General features: G+C 30.8%; 1 protein-coding gene across 4 annotated transcripts in view; it reads left to right on the top strand.

The window, feature by feature from the left end:
• Positions 1-19,340, top strand: part of LOC142325424 (uncharacterized) — a 200,053-nt gene that overhangs the window by 108,820 nt on the left and 71,893 nt on the right. For all 4 annotated transcript variants that reach the window (XM_075367181.1, XM_075367179.1, XM_075367180.1 and 1 more), the window contains exon 2: positions 18,891-19,284. In XM_075367181.1, coding sequence (XP_075223296.1) covers positions 19,087-19,284 — 198 coding nt within the window. In that variant the 5' untranslated portion in view covers positions 18,891-19,086. The remainder of the gene's footprint in view (positions 1-18,890; positions 19,285-19,340) is intronic.

Genomic DNA, 19,340 nt, shown 5'->3' with positions numbered 1-19,340 from the left:
AAAGTAAAAGAGCAGTGTGTCAGCAGACCTAGACGGTCGCTTTAGCTATAATGGTTATACAAGTACAAACTAGGCCTACCGGACTGGTCGACCTCGATTAAATAAAATGTATTACTACCCGGACCATAACAGAACGGCACACCTGAGTCGCTGATGATGCAGCCGGACGAAATAAGACGTATACAAATATACATTAATGGAAAAAAAGAAAAAAGATAGAGTGAGGTCGATAAATAATGCTACATTTATTAAATAAAGGTGAACAGAGATAGAAATAGAACAGGTGTCTAACTTCATTGCAGTCTTACCAACCCTGTTTGTGTAAATAATATCGTTTACCTTTTTTGTCTTTCTTTTAACTTTGTTTCTTTTATGGTAGTGTTAACATAATGCTGGTTAAAAATAAAAAGTTACGTACGTAATAAATATGTTATTTGAAAAAAATAAATGTTAATAAAAAATTAATCGTATTACCTGAAAGTTAAATTCGATTTCATTTTGATAATTTACGTATTGCTCATAAATTTGTATTTTTTTTGCAGTTTTTTATCTTCAATATTATACAATGACATTTTCTTAATTTTGTTTAAAAATGTACTCTTTACATTTCTGTATATATTTTTTTACTTTCTGTTAAAGCATTAAGGAAAAAATTGGTATAAAAATGACCCCTCTTAAGAAGTGTAATTCTCGATGTTTTTATGTCCCTAAGCTAAAAAATAAAATAAAGAAACCATAGGCAATTTTTTCTCTTTCTTTCTTTCTCTGTGCGGGTGCGCGCGTTCACGTGTTAGTCACTTACTTAATCTTATATGTAAAAACGATTTAGTCTAAAACTAAAAAAATTGATATAAAGATATGTAACATACAGTATTGTATGTGTATTAGGGCGATTGATTTCACTTTATTTATTTTTAAATTGTATGAAACTATGGGGAAATTCTGATGTAAAAAGATTCTATATTTCGAAAAAAGCTGGCATTAAGGAAGATTTCATCTCGATCAGTTTTTGTTCCTGTACTGATTTGAAATTGCGTATAACACACGATTCACTACGTAAAGGGTTACGATTACTTTCTACGGATATGACCTGAGTAAAGCATCTGGTAAAGAGGTAAAGAGGCACCGGTATAGCCTCTTTCTCTGAGAATAATGTTGCTCACTTTATAAAAAGATCCCTTAGTGAATAGAATGAAAATTTCACTGGGTGGTCTGAAAATTACCTCCATTTCGATGGGCTTTGCTGCCATTACCCATTTGTGTATTTGGTTTGATGAAGAAAGCGACGGGAAACCGTTTTACTTTCTCTATTTCATTTGTAAGCCTTGAATGGCTACGTTATTTTCAGGATTGACTTATTATTTACGTATGTCAGGTGCTACAACCATTATATTTATGGCGCTTAATATACTTGCCTAATCATGTAAAACTTTTCAGACCGACTTATATTCATTTTCCCTAGTAAGTCTTGCACGGGGTACTTCATTTTCTTAGAGTTGACTATATCATTTTTAGGATTTAAATATGACTAATTTAAGTATAAGATGGACCACTGAATGTAAAAATAGGTAGAGAAAAGATTATGGAGGTAAGAAGAATTTTGTTGTTTGGGAAGTAGAATTACTAAAGATGGACGAAGCAGGAGCGATATAAAATGCCGAATAGCACAGGGAAACGAGCCTTCAGTCTGAAATATAATTTGTTTACATCAAAAATTAATTTAAACGTCAGGAAAAGATTTTTGAGCGTATAAGTTTAAAACGTAGCTTTATGTGGAAGTGAAACTTGGACGATCGGAATACCTGAGACGAAAAGATTAGAAGCTTTAGAAATGTGGTGCTACAGGAGAATGTTAAAAATCAGATGGGTGGATAAAGTGACAAATGAAGAGGTGTTGCGGCAAATTGATGAAGAAAGAAGCATTTGGAAAAATACAGTTAAAAGAAGAGACAGACTTAGAGACCACACATATTAAGGCATCCTGGAATAGTCGCTTTAATATTAGAGTTAATACCGTTTCTATAAAATAATGAAATAAAGTTTCGTCGTTACACTTTCATAATTCCAGTCCACAGTAACTTTCCGAACATGCTGAAGAAATGCCAAACCAAATCTTGTTAAAGTAAAAAGATGATCTTATAAGAAAAGAGCAAAAAACATTAACAAATCATTTATTATTGTACTTTTAACGAGCCCTAAAAAAAGTAATAATAGTAAAATAGATGTTGTACCATAAAAGAGGTTCAGTAAATATATTAATTGTTAGTAATTTTTTAAGAGGCACACCACAGAATTCAAAAATTTGTATGACGTACTTAAAAAAAAAATCAGCGTCAGAATAACAATATAATTTTATCATTTAAGCAACGGGAGAATTCACAGAATAATTAATTAGCTTTACAATATTTATCGCAAAATAAATGACGCATTATACTGTGGTGTATTGAATTGAATATATTTTATAATATTTGCGTCATCCACCTCAATACGTATACTTTGCCTAAGAGAGCTCTTTATCTTTAAGTGTGTTTGTATTTAATAAAATACATAAATCCACATAAGAAATTTGTAATCTGCAGAAGTCACGTAATTATAAATTAAAAAGGAGAATTTTGTGGGATCAATCATGAGCAGTTAACTTCAAACTTCTTTAACATGTAAATTATTTTTCAGTAAACCCTTATAGTAAAATAAGAAGTTATTTGTGTTTGTTTTATATTACCTTAATAATAGGATAGTTAATAATTGGGGATCCTAAAATATAATTGAATTTTTATTACTTTTTATTAAACAAATTAATATAGACTTTTTATTTCATTTTTAAAATAACAGCCATTATAAGCATAAAAACTGCTTTTGAATTATTAAACTAGACGCGATATTACTGTGTCGTTAAAAAAAAAGAAATATGGCAGTGAATTGCATAACTTTCCCGGCTACATCGGTCAAATTATGCAATCCATTTAAGAAGAAGAAGAAGAAGAAGAAGAAAAATTAAGAACTTCCCCGTCAAGGAAGGAATATTAAGTTATTTTGGTGACTTTATTGTTTAACAAAGTACGTCTTAAGTGTTAATAATTTGAAATCGCAAAAAAATTATTTATCTATTTTGAGGGCTTCAAGCGGAATCATTCGGTTAAAATTAATTTTTTTAAAAATAATCCCTAAGTAGTGATAATAAGTTTAAAAAGATAACTTTTTGAAATTGTTTAAAAAATACGATACAGTCATATAATTCTAAATAAACAAGAATTTAATTTTCTAAGAAAGGGGTGAAAGGTTTTGGCTTTTTTCTTTTTTCAAGAAATATTAGAGAATAAGTGGTGTCAAAAATTAAGATTTTTACATTTTAAATGCAATGGTAACTTGCGAGATGGATTTAAATTTTTTTTTAATTTTTGGTTACCACAGACCATTGGAATGCGGTGGCCCAAAACGTTTTATATGATTTAAACGGCTATTAATGTAGAAAATATAGATGCAAAAAAACTTCCATTCCCATTAACTGTTTTTGAAGCAAAAACAAAAAAATTACCAAAAAAATATTAAAAAAAAATATTTTTGAGCAAATTACCAAAAAACGTTATTTTTTGGTAATTTGTGATTTTTTATAAAAAACTTAACTTCTGTAAAAACCATTTTGCTTAACTGCCCCAGTAAAGGTTTGAAATTTTTATTCGGTCAAAACACTCCCACCTCTTTTTCCAATTTTTGCAAACGTTTAATACATCTTTTCCTCCCGAAGGTAGTACCTAATTACTAAGTCTGAAAAAAATCGGTCAACGGGGTTTCGAAGTTAAAAGACCAATACTGGTCAACATTCTTTCTATATATAAGCACAAACGTCCGCCTGACAAAAACACATTTTTTGAATTGGGAGCATTGGAATAAAAAAATTTTTTTCTCATATTATTTACAATTTTATCAAATCTACTTTTTTTTGGTCAACAATTTAAAATATAGATATAATTCCGTAACAAAGCATAAAAAAATTAATTTTTTTAGAATTTATTTTCGACCGATCGAAAGCGGGGAAAGTAAAAATCATACAAAAAAATTGAATAAAACTATTAGTATCATCAATCTTTCGTGCGTAAAATTTTAAAACAACACGTACGAGTCGTTCTTCATTTTCTTTTTATTGCAGTGAAAAAATACGGCTATAAAAAACAGCGGTAAATGCTTAGTATTCTGTCACGTAGTACATCCAACCCTTCTTTATCAGTCTATTTAGTACCGGTTCTATTAAACAATTTTTAAAACCATCATGAATTTTTTGTAAAAAAGATCATTCCGGGATCTCACAGAGATATTACGATAAAATTTTTGTATCGTTGGAATCGGCAGTACAATACAAATTCTATTTTAATAATTTTATAGCGAAATAAAATTATGGAGACGCGTGATAGACGTAGAATTGAAACTATTTTATAAATTAAAAATTTGCGCGTGGAACGGCAACTATTTCGTTTAAGTACGTCTCGTTGCATTGAATTATCTAGCTACTTACTAGTCTATCATGCGTCTCCATAATTTTATTTCGATTTGAAATTGTTATAGTCGAATTCATGTTACGCTGAGAATTCCAACGATATTAAATTTATCGCAAAACGCCCATCAGATCTCGGAATGTGCTTTTTTTTATGAAAAAAACGTCATTTGGGTATTAAATATCGTTTAATCGAACTGGTTCTATTATTTTTTTATAATCTAAATTTTTACTTTTCCAGGAACTTTCTTTTTCTTTAATTTTTTCGCCAATGAAAAAAATTGATAACGATACGCAAGTTTACATGTTATTCAAAAAAGAGTGATACATTTGAAATTAATGGTATAAATTAATTTTATTTTGTACAAGAAATCGATTTCCTACCATCCGTAGAATTTTTGTATTCGTTTTACGTGTTCTGTTTGGCTTTCTTGAATCCGTTAAAGGAAATGGTGGTTTTTATCATTAGTTATAATTATTTTTTAGTCCCTAAGTAAATGAGTCCGCTTCTGTTTTTTTATGCTGATGAATGGGATTATAACGCAGTGTAAGAGGCAAAAAAGAGAAATCATATTGGGAACTGGAGAATAAGACCTTGAGTTTGCGGATGATGTGGCATTGTTAGCTATGAATCAGGAGGACTTACAAAATTCTGTAAAGGAACGGAAATCAAGGGTAGCGGAGGTTTATGTATCTCCCTACAAAATCGCAAAACCTGGACGAAAAGTCCCTTGCTGCTCTGTTTTTCTTTCACCGGGCAGGTATTTATTTAATGGCGGTTATATATATATTTTTTGTTTTATTTATGAATGGAATTATTTATTGCGTTCCGATCCTTTAAACCAATAAGAAAAATGATGACTAGGGCTGACTTTGGGAGACTAGCCGCGTAAGTGCTTCGTTCTCCCGGCGTAATTCTCTTTCAGTCCGCCCCTGAAGTCCTTTCGATGTTAAAGCCTTCCGGGCTAGCAGGAATGCGTCTTTTGGGGGCCGTAGTGTTTGGAGAATGCAATACATTCTCTTTGCCCAAGGGCCTGTGCTGGCGATGACATAATTGTAAGATGTAATCATAAAAGTCGTACTTCCGATGTGAACATACCAGACAAAATTATTGTCTTTCGGCGTTATAACTATACCTGTATTTGTATAAAGTATTGCAATTTTCAAAAATTACTATATAATCTTTTTTTTTCAAGGCCACGTCAAACTCTGAGATTCGCTGTTGGATTACCCGATATGGAGATTCCCGGCCTGGTTTATCATTCAACTCGACCTTGCGTCCCGCCATTCACGGAAGTTCGTCTAACACTGCGTGAGGCCTCTTCCTTACGCCTTACAGTGCAGGATCTTCTTGGCAGATGTATCTGAGACACCGGGGCTTGGACTCTCGGCCCTTTCAAATAGTCAGCTCGCCTATACTACACCTACTTCCTATACGAAATTCGGTAACTGAATGGGCTAGCGCTTTTGAACAGAGAGGTCTGCAGATCAATCCTGAGAAGAGTAAGGCGATGTGCGTGAGAAACAGAAGGATAAACCGGATTTAATTATTTAAAATAAATGGATTAAGTCTGGAACAGGAGAATGGTTTCGTGTAGCTAGAAACAAAATTTCTTCAGAAAATCTATAATACGATATTTTCCCCGGTTTTAATGTGTCACACAGAAAGTCTGACACTGCTGGATAAGAGTAGGCTGAATCGCTAACATATCTGGGACGGGTTGTGCAGAAAACAAACCGTAATAAAATTAGGAACACTACCGTCAACTGAACCAAGAACCATAGGTTCAGAATGTGGAAAAAAGAGCTTTGGAATGGTTCGGTCGTGTGATGAGAATGAACAAAAATAGACTCTGAGAATGGTAATGGAGGCAAGACAAGGTGGAGTATTTGAAAAAGGGCGGCCAATAGTAGATTGAGGATTCCCCTTTGGGAATTACAGCTATATACATAGCTAGAATTCTCAAAGGGGAAAACTTTTCAGGAGGGAGAAGAATGGTAACGGACCGAAACGTGTACAAGAAATGAGTATGTGCACTTAACGGCACAAAGGGAAAGATAAAGAAGAAGGAGAATTTCCTTAAATAGGAAAAGGGAAATTATAAATAAAAAAAAACTTGTGCTCGTAGTAAGAGAACTCCGTTATGAAATCGATATAAAATTTTCAAATACTCCAGTATAATCGATATATCCCGACCCCGAATAACAGAGGTTTATTCATCTGTATGTTAATATAACTCAAACGTAGTATTTTATGTTAACGTAAAAGGATTAGCTCGTTTCCACCGTTACCAAAGTTTAGCGTCGTAACAAAAGATGCTGTTATTTATAGGCTCTGATTCAATAAAACTACATAACTTTTCTGGAGACTTCCGGAATATCAAACGAATTAATTAAATAAATCAACATAGATCGTACTGTTTATTCTTCTAAATCATAAGTGAAATGAAGAGAGTGTTGGTAATTTTTGTCAAGACTGGTAATTATTAGTGGGTATGGAAAGACTCTAATCGTGAAGGAACTCAAATGCCCAAAAAATTAACATGATGTTTATTATTATTTTTTTATTTTTTTTTTTTTTAAGAAAAATAGAAATAAAATAGTGAAGTGATGAAAATTGTTGTAAATGTTTGTTTTTATTTAATCTTTCAGTATCAATTATTGTACTGCGCGATCAAAGAGGTAGATAGTTTTTGTGGTGGGAAAAGAGGGTAAATGGTGATTTTTCGCAAATATCTCCAATATAATAAGGGTTTTATTGTCCACAAATGTTAACAGTTTTTTAAGCTTAAAAAATTCCCCTTAATTTAATTTTTCCTTACTGTAAGATAAAAATTTAGTAAATACAGTGTTTTGATAGTTCAATCTTTTTTTGACCACATCCTTTTAAAAAAAATCTTATTTCCATTAAAGCATAAAAAAAATTATAGAAATATATTTCATATAAAACAATCGACATTAATACATCAAACAATAATAACTTTTCCTCATCAAATATGGAAGAGCTGCTTTAAAACAGTCTTAAGTAGTATTGAGATAAATCTACGACCATCTCACGAACTACATATCGTTTAGCGGTATTTCATTGATTATAAACAACCTTCAGCCGCATTCTTTATGCAAGATTTCCGTTTTATTAAAAAGAACTATTAAGCGAAAGAATTCGGGATTCCTTAGCTGCTGATATTAGAATATATTTTTTGTTATTTCCATGAAACACTAATTTTATTTTTATCATAATCTTAGGTTCTGACTTTATCATTACTGTAAACTAATAAGTAAGTAGAAAAAAGAGATTTGTAAGGATTGGTCACAGTAAATAATGATATCATATCCCTTGAATTAATAGGTTAAATATTGATTTATTCATTCAGATAATGTTTCATACATTTGGGAACGGTTTCTGAGTGTAGCTTAAGGTGTGTGATTGTGTTAATTTCACTTATCTCATTCTTTGTTCCGCTTTGGTAATTAAGATTATGCATAAAATATATTTTATACTAAACTCCACGTAACTTGTCGGGTGACTTTGCCGTGTTATTGTGTTAACAAAAAAAATATCATAGAAAACATTTAATTACATGATTAGAATCGTCAATATTTTCTATGTAAAATGTATAGAAAAGCAACATTTGCTTGTTTTATTTTTATTGGTTTAAAAATAGAAGAAAAAAACCACATTTTTTTAAAGAAATTATCGGAAAATTGAAATTTAGAACAATTATAAAAAACCTAAAAATAAAATGTTAATATTCTTGCAAGTTGTTCATCTGACCTTTATTTAATTATTACACTGCCAAACACCAATTCGAATAAACTTCCATATCGTATTTTACAAAAGAAACGCGTTCCGGGATCTGACGAGCGCTTTGCGATCAATTTGGTATCGTAATAAATATTTCTTATATAAATTGTATTATATGTAATTTTTTTATTATGATCTGTATGCAGAATAAAAAATTATATACGAGATCTGTTCAAAAAACAACCGAAATTTTTTAATTACGCGCCAACAGAGATATTTATTGATGTGCGGTTGGCATCATCGTGCTCCGCATAACCTTCTCTGTAACTACACGTTCTTGGATTGTTGTTATCTCGTTTAGTTTTTGTGTTATTGTTGTTTTAGTACAATATCTTTAAGCGTTATCGATTTTTGTAATGTACGATTTTTTTATGATTGAACTTTTGTTTCAATGTCGTAGCCGTAAACCCAGCTTTCGTCTCCCGTTACGATCCTTTGCATGAATGTTTCATCGTCATCGGCTTGTTCAAAGAGTTGCCGGCAATTATCCACTCGATGGATAATTTTTCAGTCAAAATGTCACGGCATGATCCAATCGAGATGCTAAATCTCTCTGCAAGTTCACTGACAGTCAGTCGGCGATTTGCACGCACCAGGTCGCTGATTTTCTGAACGTGTGTGTCATCAGTTGAAATCGAAGGGCTTCTTGGTCGAGGGTCATCTTCAATTGACTGACGACCACTTTTAAATCGTGAAAACCATCGCAGCATTGCGTAACACCCAGAGTATCATCTCCGTAAGCTTGTTTCAAAACTTGAAAAGTTTCTGTGAAGGTTTTCCCCAGTTTCACGCAAAGTTTTACGTTGTATCGTTGCTCCCGAAAAGCACACATTACAAAAATCGCTACTAACACTTAAACACGTTGCACTCAAATAACAATAACATGATAACATGAAAATAAACGAGATATCAACAATCCAAGAACATGTGGTTACAGAGTAGGTTATGTGGAACACAATGCCACCAACCTCACGTCACTAAATATCTCCGTTGCGCCGTAATTAAAAAATTCCGGTTATTTTTTGAACAGACCTCGTAGATCACATATTTATAAGATAAATTATAAATATAAAAACAAAATTAAGTTTAAAAAATAAACATAATTAGTGTCAAATTTCTTATTTAAGAAAATATATATGGAATAACATTAAAAAAAACATTATAAAAAATTCATTATTCAGATGCAGTATTTGAAAATTATTTTAATACATATTTATGTATACGTTGAACGGGATGTAGAAAAATTAGTTTTTTTATCCATTTTTTGTACGACTGCTCAAAAAGGAGTGTAATGTTTTAGGGTGTATGTATGTACGTACGTTTTTTCCACCGTAGCAGCTCAATGGCTGAACCGATTTAGATGTATGACCCCACGTTGGAATCCTTACCTTACCGGGAGTGTCAATGACTATATAAATATATGTATTTATGTTTAAATAAATTTAAAAAATTAGAAAAAAATTATACTATATGAAAAATTGTCACCTGTACGCTCATTAATTATCCTATATTAAAGAGGAATGTTTGTCAGCAAGGTTTTTTTGGCGGTCGTGTTTTTTTAATTTTTTAATTTATCTCTTCTTTATTAAGTACTATTTAAAAAATCAGAGTAATTATATTTCTGTAAAAGAAAATTTTTTAATCTTTTTTTAAATAGATTGTTAAAAAGATATTTTAAATGGATCGGTAATTTATTAAAAATGCCATCGGAAGTAACTTAAAATAAAGCCCTTTCTCGTAAGACGTAGTATTATGTTGAATTATACAAAAAGAGTTCCTTGTTTGGTTTGGTAGAATTGGATATTGTTATTTTTTAAGACTAATGTTTTTAGATTATTGTTTTTAGCAAAGATTTTAAATTAATAAATATAAACACAAATACAAGTAATTATTTAAATATAGGTCTACACGATTCATATTTATGAGCATTTTTATATCTTAAAAACTAGTTCTGATTTTTTTGAGAGATCATCCAAGAGGTTACTTTCTTTACGTGGGAATATGTGTAGATATAATAAATAGTTGATGAAGAAGAAAAGCTTAACGTTTTTATTAAAACGTTTCAAAGCAAAACGATACGGTTTGATTTTGTTACAAACGAAATCAATTTGATCATCCCACTAGAACTTTTCATCTAAAAAAAAAACCAGAAATTACTCTTTACGGTGGAACGGCAATACTACTTTACTTTTATCATCGATTGTAATTCTATCTACACGATTAGCAGTGTTATGTCTGCATGAGAATCACAATGTAATAATGGTTTATCGTTATTATTTAAAGTTAGATGGTTACAATCCATCCGTAAACAATTTTTTGAACCGATGACATAATTTTCATGTCATTTTAAATAATTATCTTGAGATATAGACACAGTTATATCATCTGCTAAGAGGGGTAATAAATCGTTCAAGAATTTTTGAGACGGATCATTAATAAACAATTATAAAAGCAAGGGACTTGCTTCATATATGCTTTTCTACATGAATGAGGACCTAAAGTTTAAATATATCTTCGTATCAAAGAATGAAATGTCAACTACTTGTTTATAGTAGTAAGTTATGATTTAACCAGTTGTAAGCAGTTTCTTTAATACCATAGCTATTAAGTTTTTTCATCAGTAAAAAATGTCTAAATTAAATCGAATGATCTTATTGAGATCGCAAAATATTGAAAATGAATTGTTTTATTATCTACGAAATTTAAAATATTTTCTAAATACTGGAAAATGGCTGTGTCAGCAGACAATCTTTTTCCAAAACTACGCTGAAGGTTTGTTAGTTAGTTATTATTTTCAAATAATGTCAAAAGTCGGTTTTTCATAATTTTTTTCAAATACTTTAGACAATACGGACAGTAACACAATTAAGCTATAATTTTATAAATTAAGTACTGAATCTTTCTTATGGGGAGGGGGTAATAACAACGGAAAACTTAGGGCAGCTGGGAAATACTCTATTATTGAAATAATAGCATTTTTATAATTGCTATTATTTTCCTTTTTCCAGGCCAAATATTTTCCTTTTTTAGTTATAAATAAATGTATTAATATCCTTCTCTGAATGTACTTAATAAGCGTGTATGAGTCGTCTTTATGTTTTCACCATTGGAATGTCAGTAGAAATTTAGACATAATCAATGTGGCGATGAGAGAATGCTCCCGCACTTCAGCGACTGCAAGTATTCCCGACCTTGGTCTCACGCATTAATTACCTCTCAATACCCGTTTATCAACTATACATATATTTTTCATTTTACATATATTTTTCATTTATATCATTTGTGTAATAAAAACATCCTTAATGATATGAAAAACAATTAAATCTTCTACTTTGTAAAGAAAAAGACACATACAAACTCGCGAGTACAGTTTTTTGTTTTTTTTGTTACGAATATCTCGAGACGTACATTACTCTTAAAATGAGGGTGTAAAACGTAAGCACAGGTAGACTTCACGTTACCCTATTTGTCAAATGGCAACACTGTATTCTAGGTTAGCTACACATCGCAGTTGAAATAACTTTCCCACACATTAGCATTACTCTAATCCTTTATATCGTATCGACTGTTTTTCCAAGAGCATATGAGCATATATTGGTTTTGAAAGCACATTTCGCGTAAAAATCCTTCAAATATGAAAAAAAAAGTTTCAATCGAATTTTTCTCCAAGTCTGAAGTTCCTAATTAGCCAGCAGTATCAGATGTTCGATACCTAAATATCAGAACGGAACGCAAAGGTAGCAGGAGAGTTCATTATCTCCCTACTAATTGCAGAACCTGGACAAATATCCCTTGCTGCTGTATCTTTCGTTTATCGGGCGGGTCGTTATTTATTTAATGAAGGTTATAGATTTCTTTGTGTTTTATTTTGGGATGGAATTGTTATTTGAGTTCCGATCTTTAGTCCGGTGAAAAATAATTGACCGGAGCTGATCGTGGGAGACTAAGCGCATATGAGCTTCGTTCTACCGGCATAAATATCATGAGTGGGAATGAATCGATACGTTCCTGGCCGACCATCTTATGAGTTCTAGAAGACGTGAATGAAAATTTAACTAACTCGTCCTAGAAAATAATTTAGGAAGTTTTTCTTAGAGATCGGGCTGTCTACATGTAATATTTTCAGGGCTGTAATAAATTAAGAAGTGGATATTCACTGCATCGGTATTGTTTTTTAAAAGAAAGAATCAGATTATGAAATGTGCATACAATATTGTAGGAAAAAGATAAAAAATATAATTTACATGTTGGATCGTGTTTATTTAGTAATAATGGATGGATATGTAAATAATCAAAATAGACGGACATGGAGCGGTGAAAATGATTCTTTTTTATGAACTATCATTACATACACATAAAATTTGTGGGGTTCTGTGTGTTGAGATCTTCTGCTGCCACCAGATATGTTCTATATTTTTTAAATAAAACTGTAAAAAGTGTGATTTATTGTGATTTAATCCGACATTTTACTTCAACATGATAGCGCTAGCTGTCTTACTGCTAATAACATTGATACAGGAATCTAATAATCGCCTGATTTCAAAACGTACGGCTATCATAATCTCCAGACCGTGCGTAACTGATTTCGTCTTCCTTTGTGAATATTTAAAAAGCGGGATCTTCGCATTATATCCTCGCATATGTTAAAACTGCAGTAATATATTTGTTTAGTATTTTTAAGGGCGTTCTGGATGCAAATACGTATATTCTTTGCACATTAGACATAACAAAAGGAAATTATTATTCATAATAGTCCTTAGTTCTTATCAGACCCTTCTGATATAACTTATCTTAAATAAGTGTTGCGTATTGCTCTCCTAGTTACGTAAATTTGCTTACTAAATCATACTGTTACCGAAAATGTTCTGCGCCGTCCATTCTTCTTTCTATATTGACCGGAACTTTACATAATTTTTCCAGCTACAATATGATTTGGATACAACAAAAAAATCTTTCAATTTTTAAAAATCTCAATTATTACATCAAAATAGAATTTGCGCGAACGGTCATTTGATGGATTTCATCTACTACTCAAAAAAAATCTGGCAGTGTAATAAATCGATACATAAAAGGGAAATAGATATTAAGAAGTTACGCGATCGGAAGGCGGTCGATCATCCTTCAAACGAAAAATTATTTTAATTTGGTTTGCCTTAATTATTTGTTACTGAACCGTATTAAAATAGGAGGGGAAGGATACATTGTTAAAATTGGTGAATCGTGTTTCACACGTAAATAATACACGGTAGGAAAATATATCTACATCAATTAGTTTTTGGAGGCGTATGTCGCAAAAATGCTGTACCCGATCTTAGTGTAACCGACTTGCGGAGAGAATAACCGCAGCCTGGATAATGATGAATATGTCCATCTCACTGTTAGCTAGTAAAAAAATTGAAGACCCTTCCGCAAATGCTTACAGTCATTCAAATGATATAATTGGATATGGCTGCCGCAAAAAGAACTCAAAAGAATCAAGTACAGAATCAGTAGAAGTCTTTTCAAATCGTATATTCGAAGATATTGTTGAATTCTGATCAGTACAATGAGTAAAATGGTTGTAGGCGAAATATAATATATTTTATACAGTCTTATATGTTATAAAAATTCTAAATTAAAATTCGCATTTGATTCAAAAATTATATAATACGAAAGATCCATAAGTATAGTTTTTCGAAAAAATCCTTATACACCTGATTAATTGAAAACCAACTAAACTCACTTGACCAAACTGAGAATTCAAACGTTATTAAACAAATATTATTAAAAGTACAAATGTCAAAAAATGGGTAAAAACCTGATTACTCGAGTAAATAACATTCAACGTTTATCGTGTTCTTTCGACATCTTTTTTTTAACCACACGGGCAACCGGTAACCGACTAAAACACGTTGTCTCGGTTGACCTGATGTGACGCGGCGATGACTAACCACCACCCTACAGCATTGTTCACCATTTAGACCTTCCCGTCGGAGTCCCAACCGGTTCATTGAAGCCACACGACCTCCGCTTTTGGATGCTGTGTGGCCTCTCCCCAGTTGAGCTACCCTTCGCGTTCCTATCTCTAGTCGAGGTCCAAGTATGCCTCCTCTTAGAACATCTTGGGTTTGTGTAAGACTTACTCTGATGAGTAGTCGATCATTTCTTTCTACCCACCCTTTTATCTTATCTTTCTACACTTTTTCTTTATCGTCGGTTCTGTTAATGGAGTCTTAATATCGCTAGGTTCTCCGTGCTGAAGTATTGTGAAGAATCAAATCGACCTTCGGTATTCCGGTGAGGGGTGGCTATCTACGGACCGATCCGAGAATTCCATTATCTGTTCAGTGTCTTCACAATAAGCCAAAAAATAATTTTGTCTTCACAATAAGCCAATTCAGGTTCGATCTGAATTGCCTGAGACAATATCAGCTGTAATTAAAAAAACAAACAATATATTGTGAAGTTAAAGATATATGAGATCTAACTATTTTTGTAATTTAACTCTTTTTTTTGTAAAAGGAAAGAAAAAACAGTTCAAAAGTTTAACATGCTTTAATAACAACATTCAGGCCGTATCCTTGTTGAGAGATCGTAACACAGTAAAAGTCACGTAATATTTTGTACAATGATATGTGGACGGTTGTTAGCATTAATAATAGTTTTATGTGTTACATTTCAAATTAAATTGAAGTAAAGTGAGAGAATTTAAATGAAAAGCATAACTAAAATTAAATTTTTAAATTAAATTTAATAAATTGATGGTGATGATGACGCGACGAGAGAAACTAATACAATGCTGTTCTATCTATTCTCCTCCTTTCACCCCACCCCTCCCCCCGTTCCTCCTCTTCCTCACACTTGTTGCCGGGTCGATTTAATACCGCACTACTAAATACATTTCACTTTACAGATCTCGTTTATTTCATTCATTGTTTTCCTACGATTCAATGAACGTGTATGAATGGAAAAAAATAATTGTAATAAATGTACATTATATTGCATTGTTTATTATTATTGCACTTGATATACTACGACTTATTTAACGCTGTTTTGTTATTTGCTTAGAAAAAAAGGTGTGCAATAATGAAAGAAATTTATATCATGTGAAATGTGTTTAATTTAAATAAATATTGTATCGGCTAACAGCTAAAAACTTTTCTCATAGTTCGTTTTTTACATGTATTAAAATTGTCAGGTACTGTTAGTTTATCTTTACTGTATAATAAAAATATTTGTTTAATTAATAAGTATCTAAACTTATCTATTTTTTTTATTTTATCTGTTTATAGAATTATGTGAAATTTGTTAACTGATATCAATCATCTTTTTTATTTTTTTTATTTTTAGTTTAAATATGCATTGCACACTACTCATTTCTGTTTAGAATCTTTCGGTTTGATATTATCGTGTTTGGATAAGTTACCTTTATAAAGTTTGTTTTCTTTTATTGCTTTTATGAAACAAGGAAGATCGATTTACATGTTAGTGTTACAATCTTGAGTTAACTAAATAAAATACAGAACTTAGAAATAAATATTAGGATATAAAACACATGAAATAGTGGTCTGTTCCTTTCTAAGCTTCTTTTATCTTATATCATTACTAAAATAAGATTTTTTAACTAGGTAAAATGCTCGATTAGGTTCTAATCGTTAATATCATCATTCCCCTTGTTGAAGAGAGGAAATGTAAATAATGCATTGACTTTAGTGTAAACTATCTCTCCAGTTTTTTTATTATACTTTTAATGTTTTTGAACATTTATTGGTATTGCTCTTTCTTTGAGAGAAATTATGTTCAACAAATATCCAGACTTTGTGGTGAACAGTGAAAATGTACTGGTTATAGGAATGCTTATTAGCTTTGAATTTTGATTTGGCTTGTTAAAAAAGAAACCGAAAAGCTGTTTGAAATAATTCTAACTTTTTCAAAGAAACCTGGCAGAGATTATTTATCATCATTTTTGAGATTGGTCTTGTTTTAGATCATCTGCAACCTTTTGATTAATTCAACTTCCATGGTGGAAGTAGTAGCACCTCTTTTTCTTCCATTCAGAAGGTTCTGAGTTCGAATCTTAGTAATCTATGGCATTATTCACTTTCTAAAAAATTAATTTATAATCATCAAAAAAAGCCTGTAGTTACCGAAATGAATAAATAGATAATGTATTTACTGTATATTTTGTTTTTGAGAACTTCTAGTGCCTTGCCCCTTTATCGCACCGTGTCAGGGCTCACATGTCATTATCCCTAGTTCCATTGACCCTGATTCTAGCCGTATAGCCCTGGTCCCAGCGCATGATCATCATAATAATTTGATGAGTGATTTTCAGACCGGGTCAGGTTCCTGAGATTTGTTGCCCATCAATGAAGTGGATTTTCATCATAAGGCGATTTAGCTAAAGCCAGTTGACTGCACCATGATTGGGTTCGTGGTTGAAATCTATGATAGATTTTAGAGCAGATCTACCGACAACAAAATTCCTTTGATTTTAGCAAAGGTCTGCTGAATTCAAGGAAGGTAGATTCACTTGTTCCTCAGGCAGATATAGTAAACACATTTTGAACTTTGATTTGCTAATGGGATTGCCAGTGGGAACTAAATTTTGTATAATAAGATACATTTGCATACATTAGATTTATTACTGACCAGCAGGGTGTGGATGATACATTCATTGGTTGGAAGTTGATAACAGAGTTGCAGTTAAAACTCCATTTAATTAATTTTGTTTTAATACATATATTTTGGAAATAAATTTCAGTTATTACTTCCCATTATTATTTTTATTTTAAATAAAAATTAGTAATTAAACATGCAATTGAAAGGTTTTTGAACTTATTAATAATAATTTTTAAAAGCCCTAAAATAATGAAAAAAGAAAATAAATACAAAAAATTCTACTCAAAAATTCCTTAGAGGAGGTTCTAACACCTATGTTTAACTTTCACTTTAGTATCTGATAAAATTTTATTTGTATTTTTTTATCTATGTTTCAATACAAATAAAGGGCTATGCTGAGCATTTCTTGAAATAAACTGTTAAACACGATTACGATTGTTATACAACCATCATTAGTAGACACTTCGAAAAAGTAAATAAATGAATTTAAAAAAAAGGTAATTATAAAAAAAATCTATTAAAAAAAGAGTATTAATTTCATATTATTATTTAGTTTTTAAAAAATATTTGTCAAAGTCTAAATAAATCTACTGTTAAATTTAAAAAAAGTTTTTATGAACAGTTTCTGAGCATAATTTTGCTTTCCAATTTATTTCATGGATATCTCCAATAGTGTTCATTGATAATTACTATCCTTGATCTTATTAGGATCCTTGATTATCTTTAATAAGGCAGCATTAACCCATATCACATTTATGTTTAAGTAGCTGAAATTAATTGATATTTTGAATAACATTTATACCTATATTCAAATAGAAAACATGAAACATCTGCGAGTACAATTATGTTTCTATAATTGTAATCTGGGGAAAATATGTTAGAAATACATGTAGTGATTTTAATTCAAAGTAGAATTGAATATAAATAGTCTAGCTACAAAATATAAATTAAAAGATTTTTTAACTTCGTTGGTGTTTGAAAATTATTATTTAATTACAAGTAGCTTTGTATTTTTATCTTGAATATCGTCATTTCATATACTTATTTTTATTTTACAATACTCTAAGATTCCAAATGTTGCTGTTAGTAAGGATATGAACTTCAGTAGTTATTTAAGAAACCTAAAAAACAATAAGTGAAAAACTTTCTTGGATGAAAAAATGAAATATTTGATGGAAAAAAAAGCTTTTATGTATTATTTTTCTAAGGAATGTCTTTATCAATATAAACCAGGAATAATTGAAAATCTTCAAAATAAGGCTGTTGTTATGTTTTTAAAGCTAGCAGAATCATTTTTCAGGTGCACATTAAGGACAGAAAAAGAAACAGAATGTTTTATTTGCAAATTCTTTGCTAAAACGAACACTAAGTTATTCATTAAAGAAGTGACAATATTTAACTTTATCAAATTAACAACAGAACTGTTTAAATGTAATTTAACACAATACTACAACTCTCAAGAAACTGTCTTATTATGTTGTAATAAATTACTGAACCATTTAAAAAAAATCCTCCTACCAGTTCATTTAAAATGCAATTTAAAGATGAATTTTTAAGTAACACTAATTAATTTTTTTTTTAAATCCTGAATTTACTGTATCCTGTTTAAAGCGTACATATAATGTGTGTTCAAATAATCTTCATTAACACCTTCTGAATTATAAATTGTTTTGTAGGGTTTTTTATATTTAATACATTAACATTATTTCATGTGTTTATATTTTTAATAATTAATAGCATTCATTTTTTTAATAATTTATTGCGTATTTTGCGATTCTGCTCTGAGCAAGGTTACACCATGGCTTCCCTTGATCCATCCAGGCAAACAATTTATCGGGGTTTTTTTTAATTAGTGAAGTAGCATATGTATCAATTCCTGCATAATGTATCATGTAAAAATCAGAATAAAAGATTTATTTATTTTTTTGTTTGTTTATTAAACATTTTTATTTGTGGTGCAATGTTAATATAATTGTTTTTTGTTTTTTTTTCCAGTTGGCCGATAATGGTGATAAGTTGTTATTATTGTGAAATGTTCTGATGGATATCAAGAAAACATTCATAGTTATACCGTTATTTCTGATACCATTGTCTGAGTCAAAATGGACTACATTATTTTTAATACGTAACATTTTTATTATAAATACTTATTATTTAACTGACTCTTGACAGATAAGATTGTGATATATATATGGCAGATTACTCTGTTAAAATGCAAAGATCAACAATTAATCAGTGTCGACGTTTTTCACAGAACGCTTGGAAAAAAGATTTATGTTCTAATTGTTTTAAATCAAAGGAAGAACATCAAAAACCGGATACTTTATTAGCACGTGCTACTGCTGCGCATGTTATCAGTACACCAGATAGTAAATTAAAGCCAAAACAGGTCAGAAATGTTTTTGTTTCATTCATTACCATTACCTACGTTATCATAATGCTAAA

The sequence above is a fragment of the Lycorma delicatula genome, chromosome 5, assembly GCF_047948215.1.
Source record: "Lycorma delicatula isolate Av1 chromosome 5, ASM4794821v1, whole genome shotgun sequence".
In the NCBI taxonomy this organism is placed as follows: domain Eukaryota; kingdom Metazoa; phylum Arthropoda; class Insecta; order Hemiptera; family Fulgoridae; genus Lycorma; species Lycorma delicatula.
This window is presented reverse-complemented; position numbering and strand designations above follow the sequence as displayed.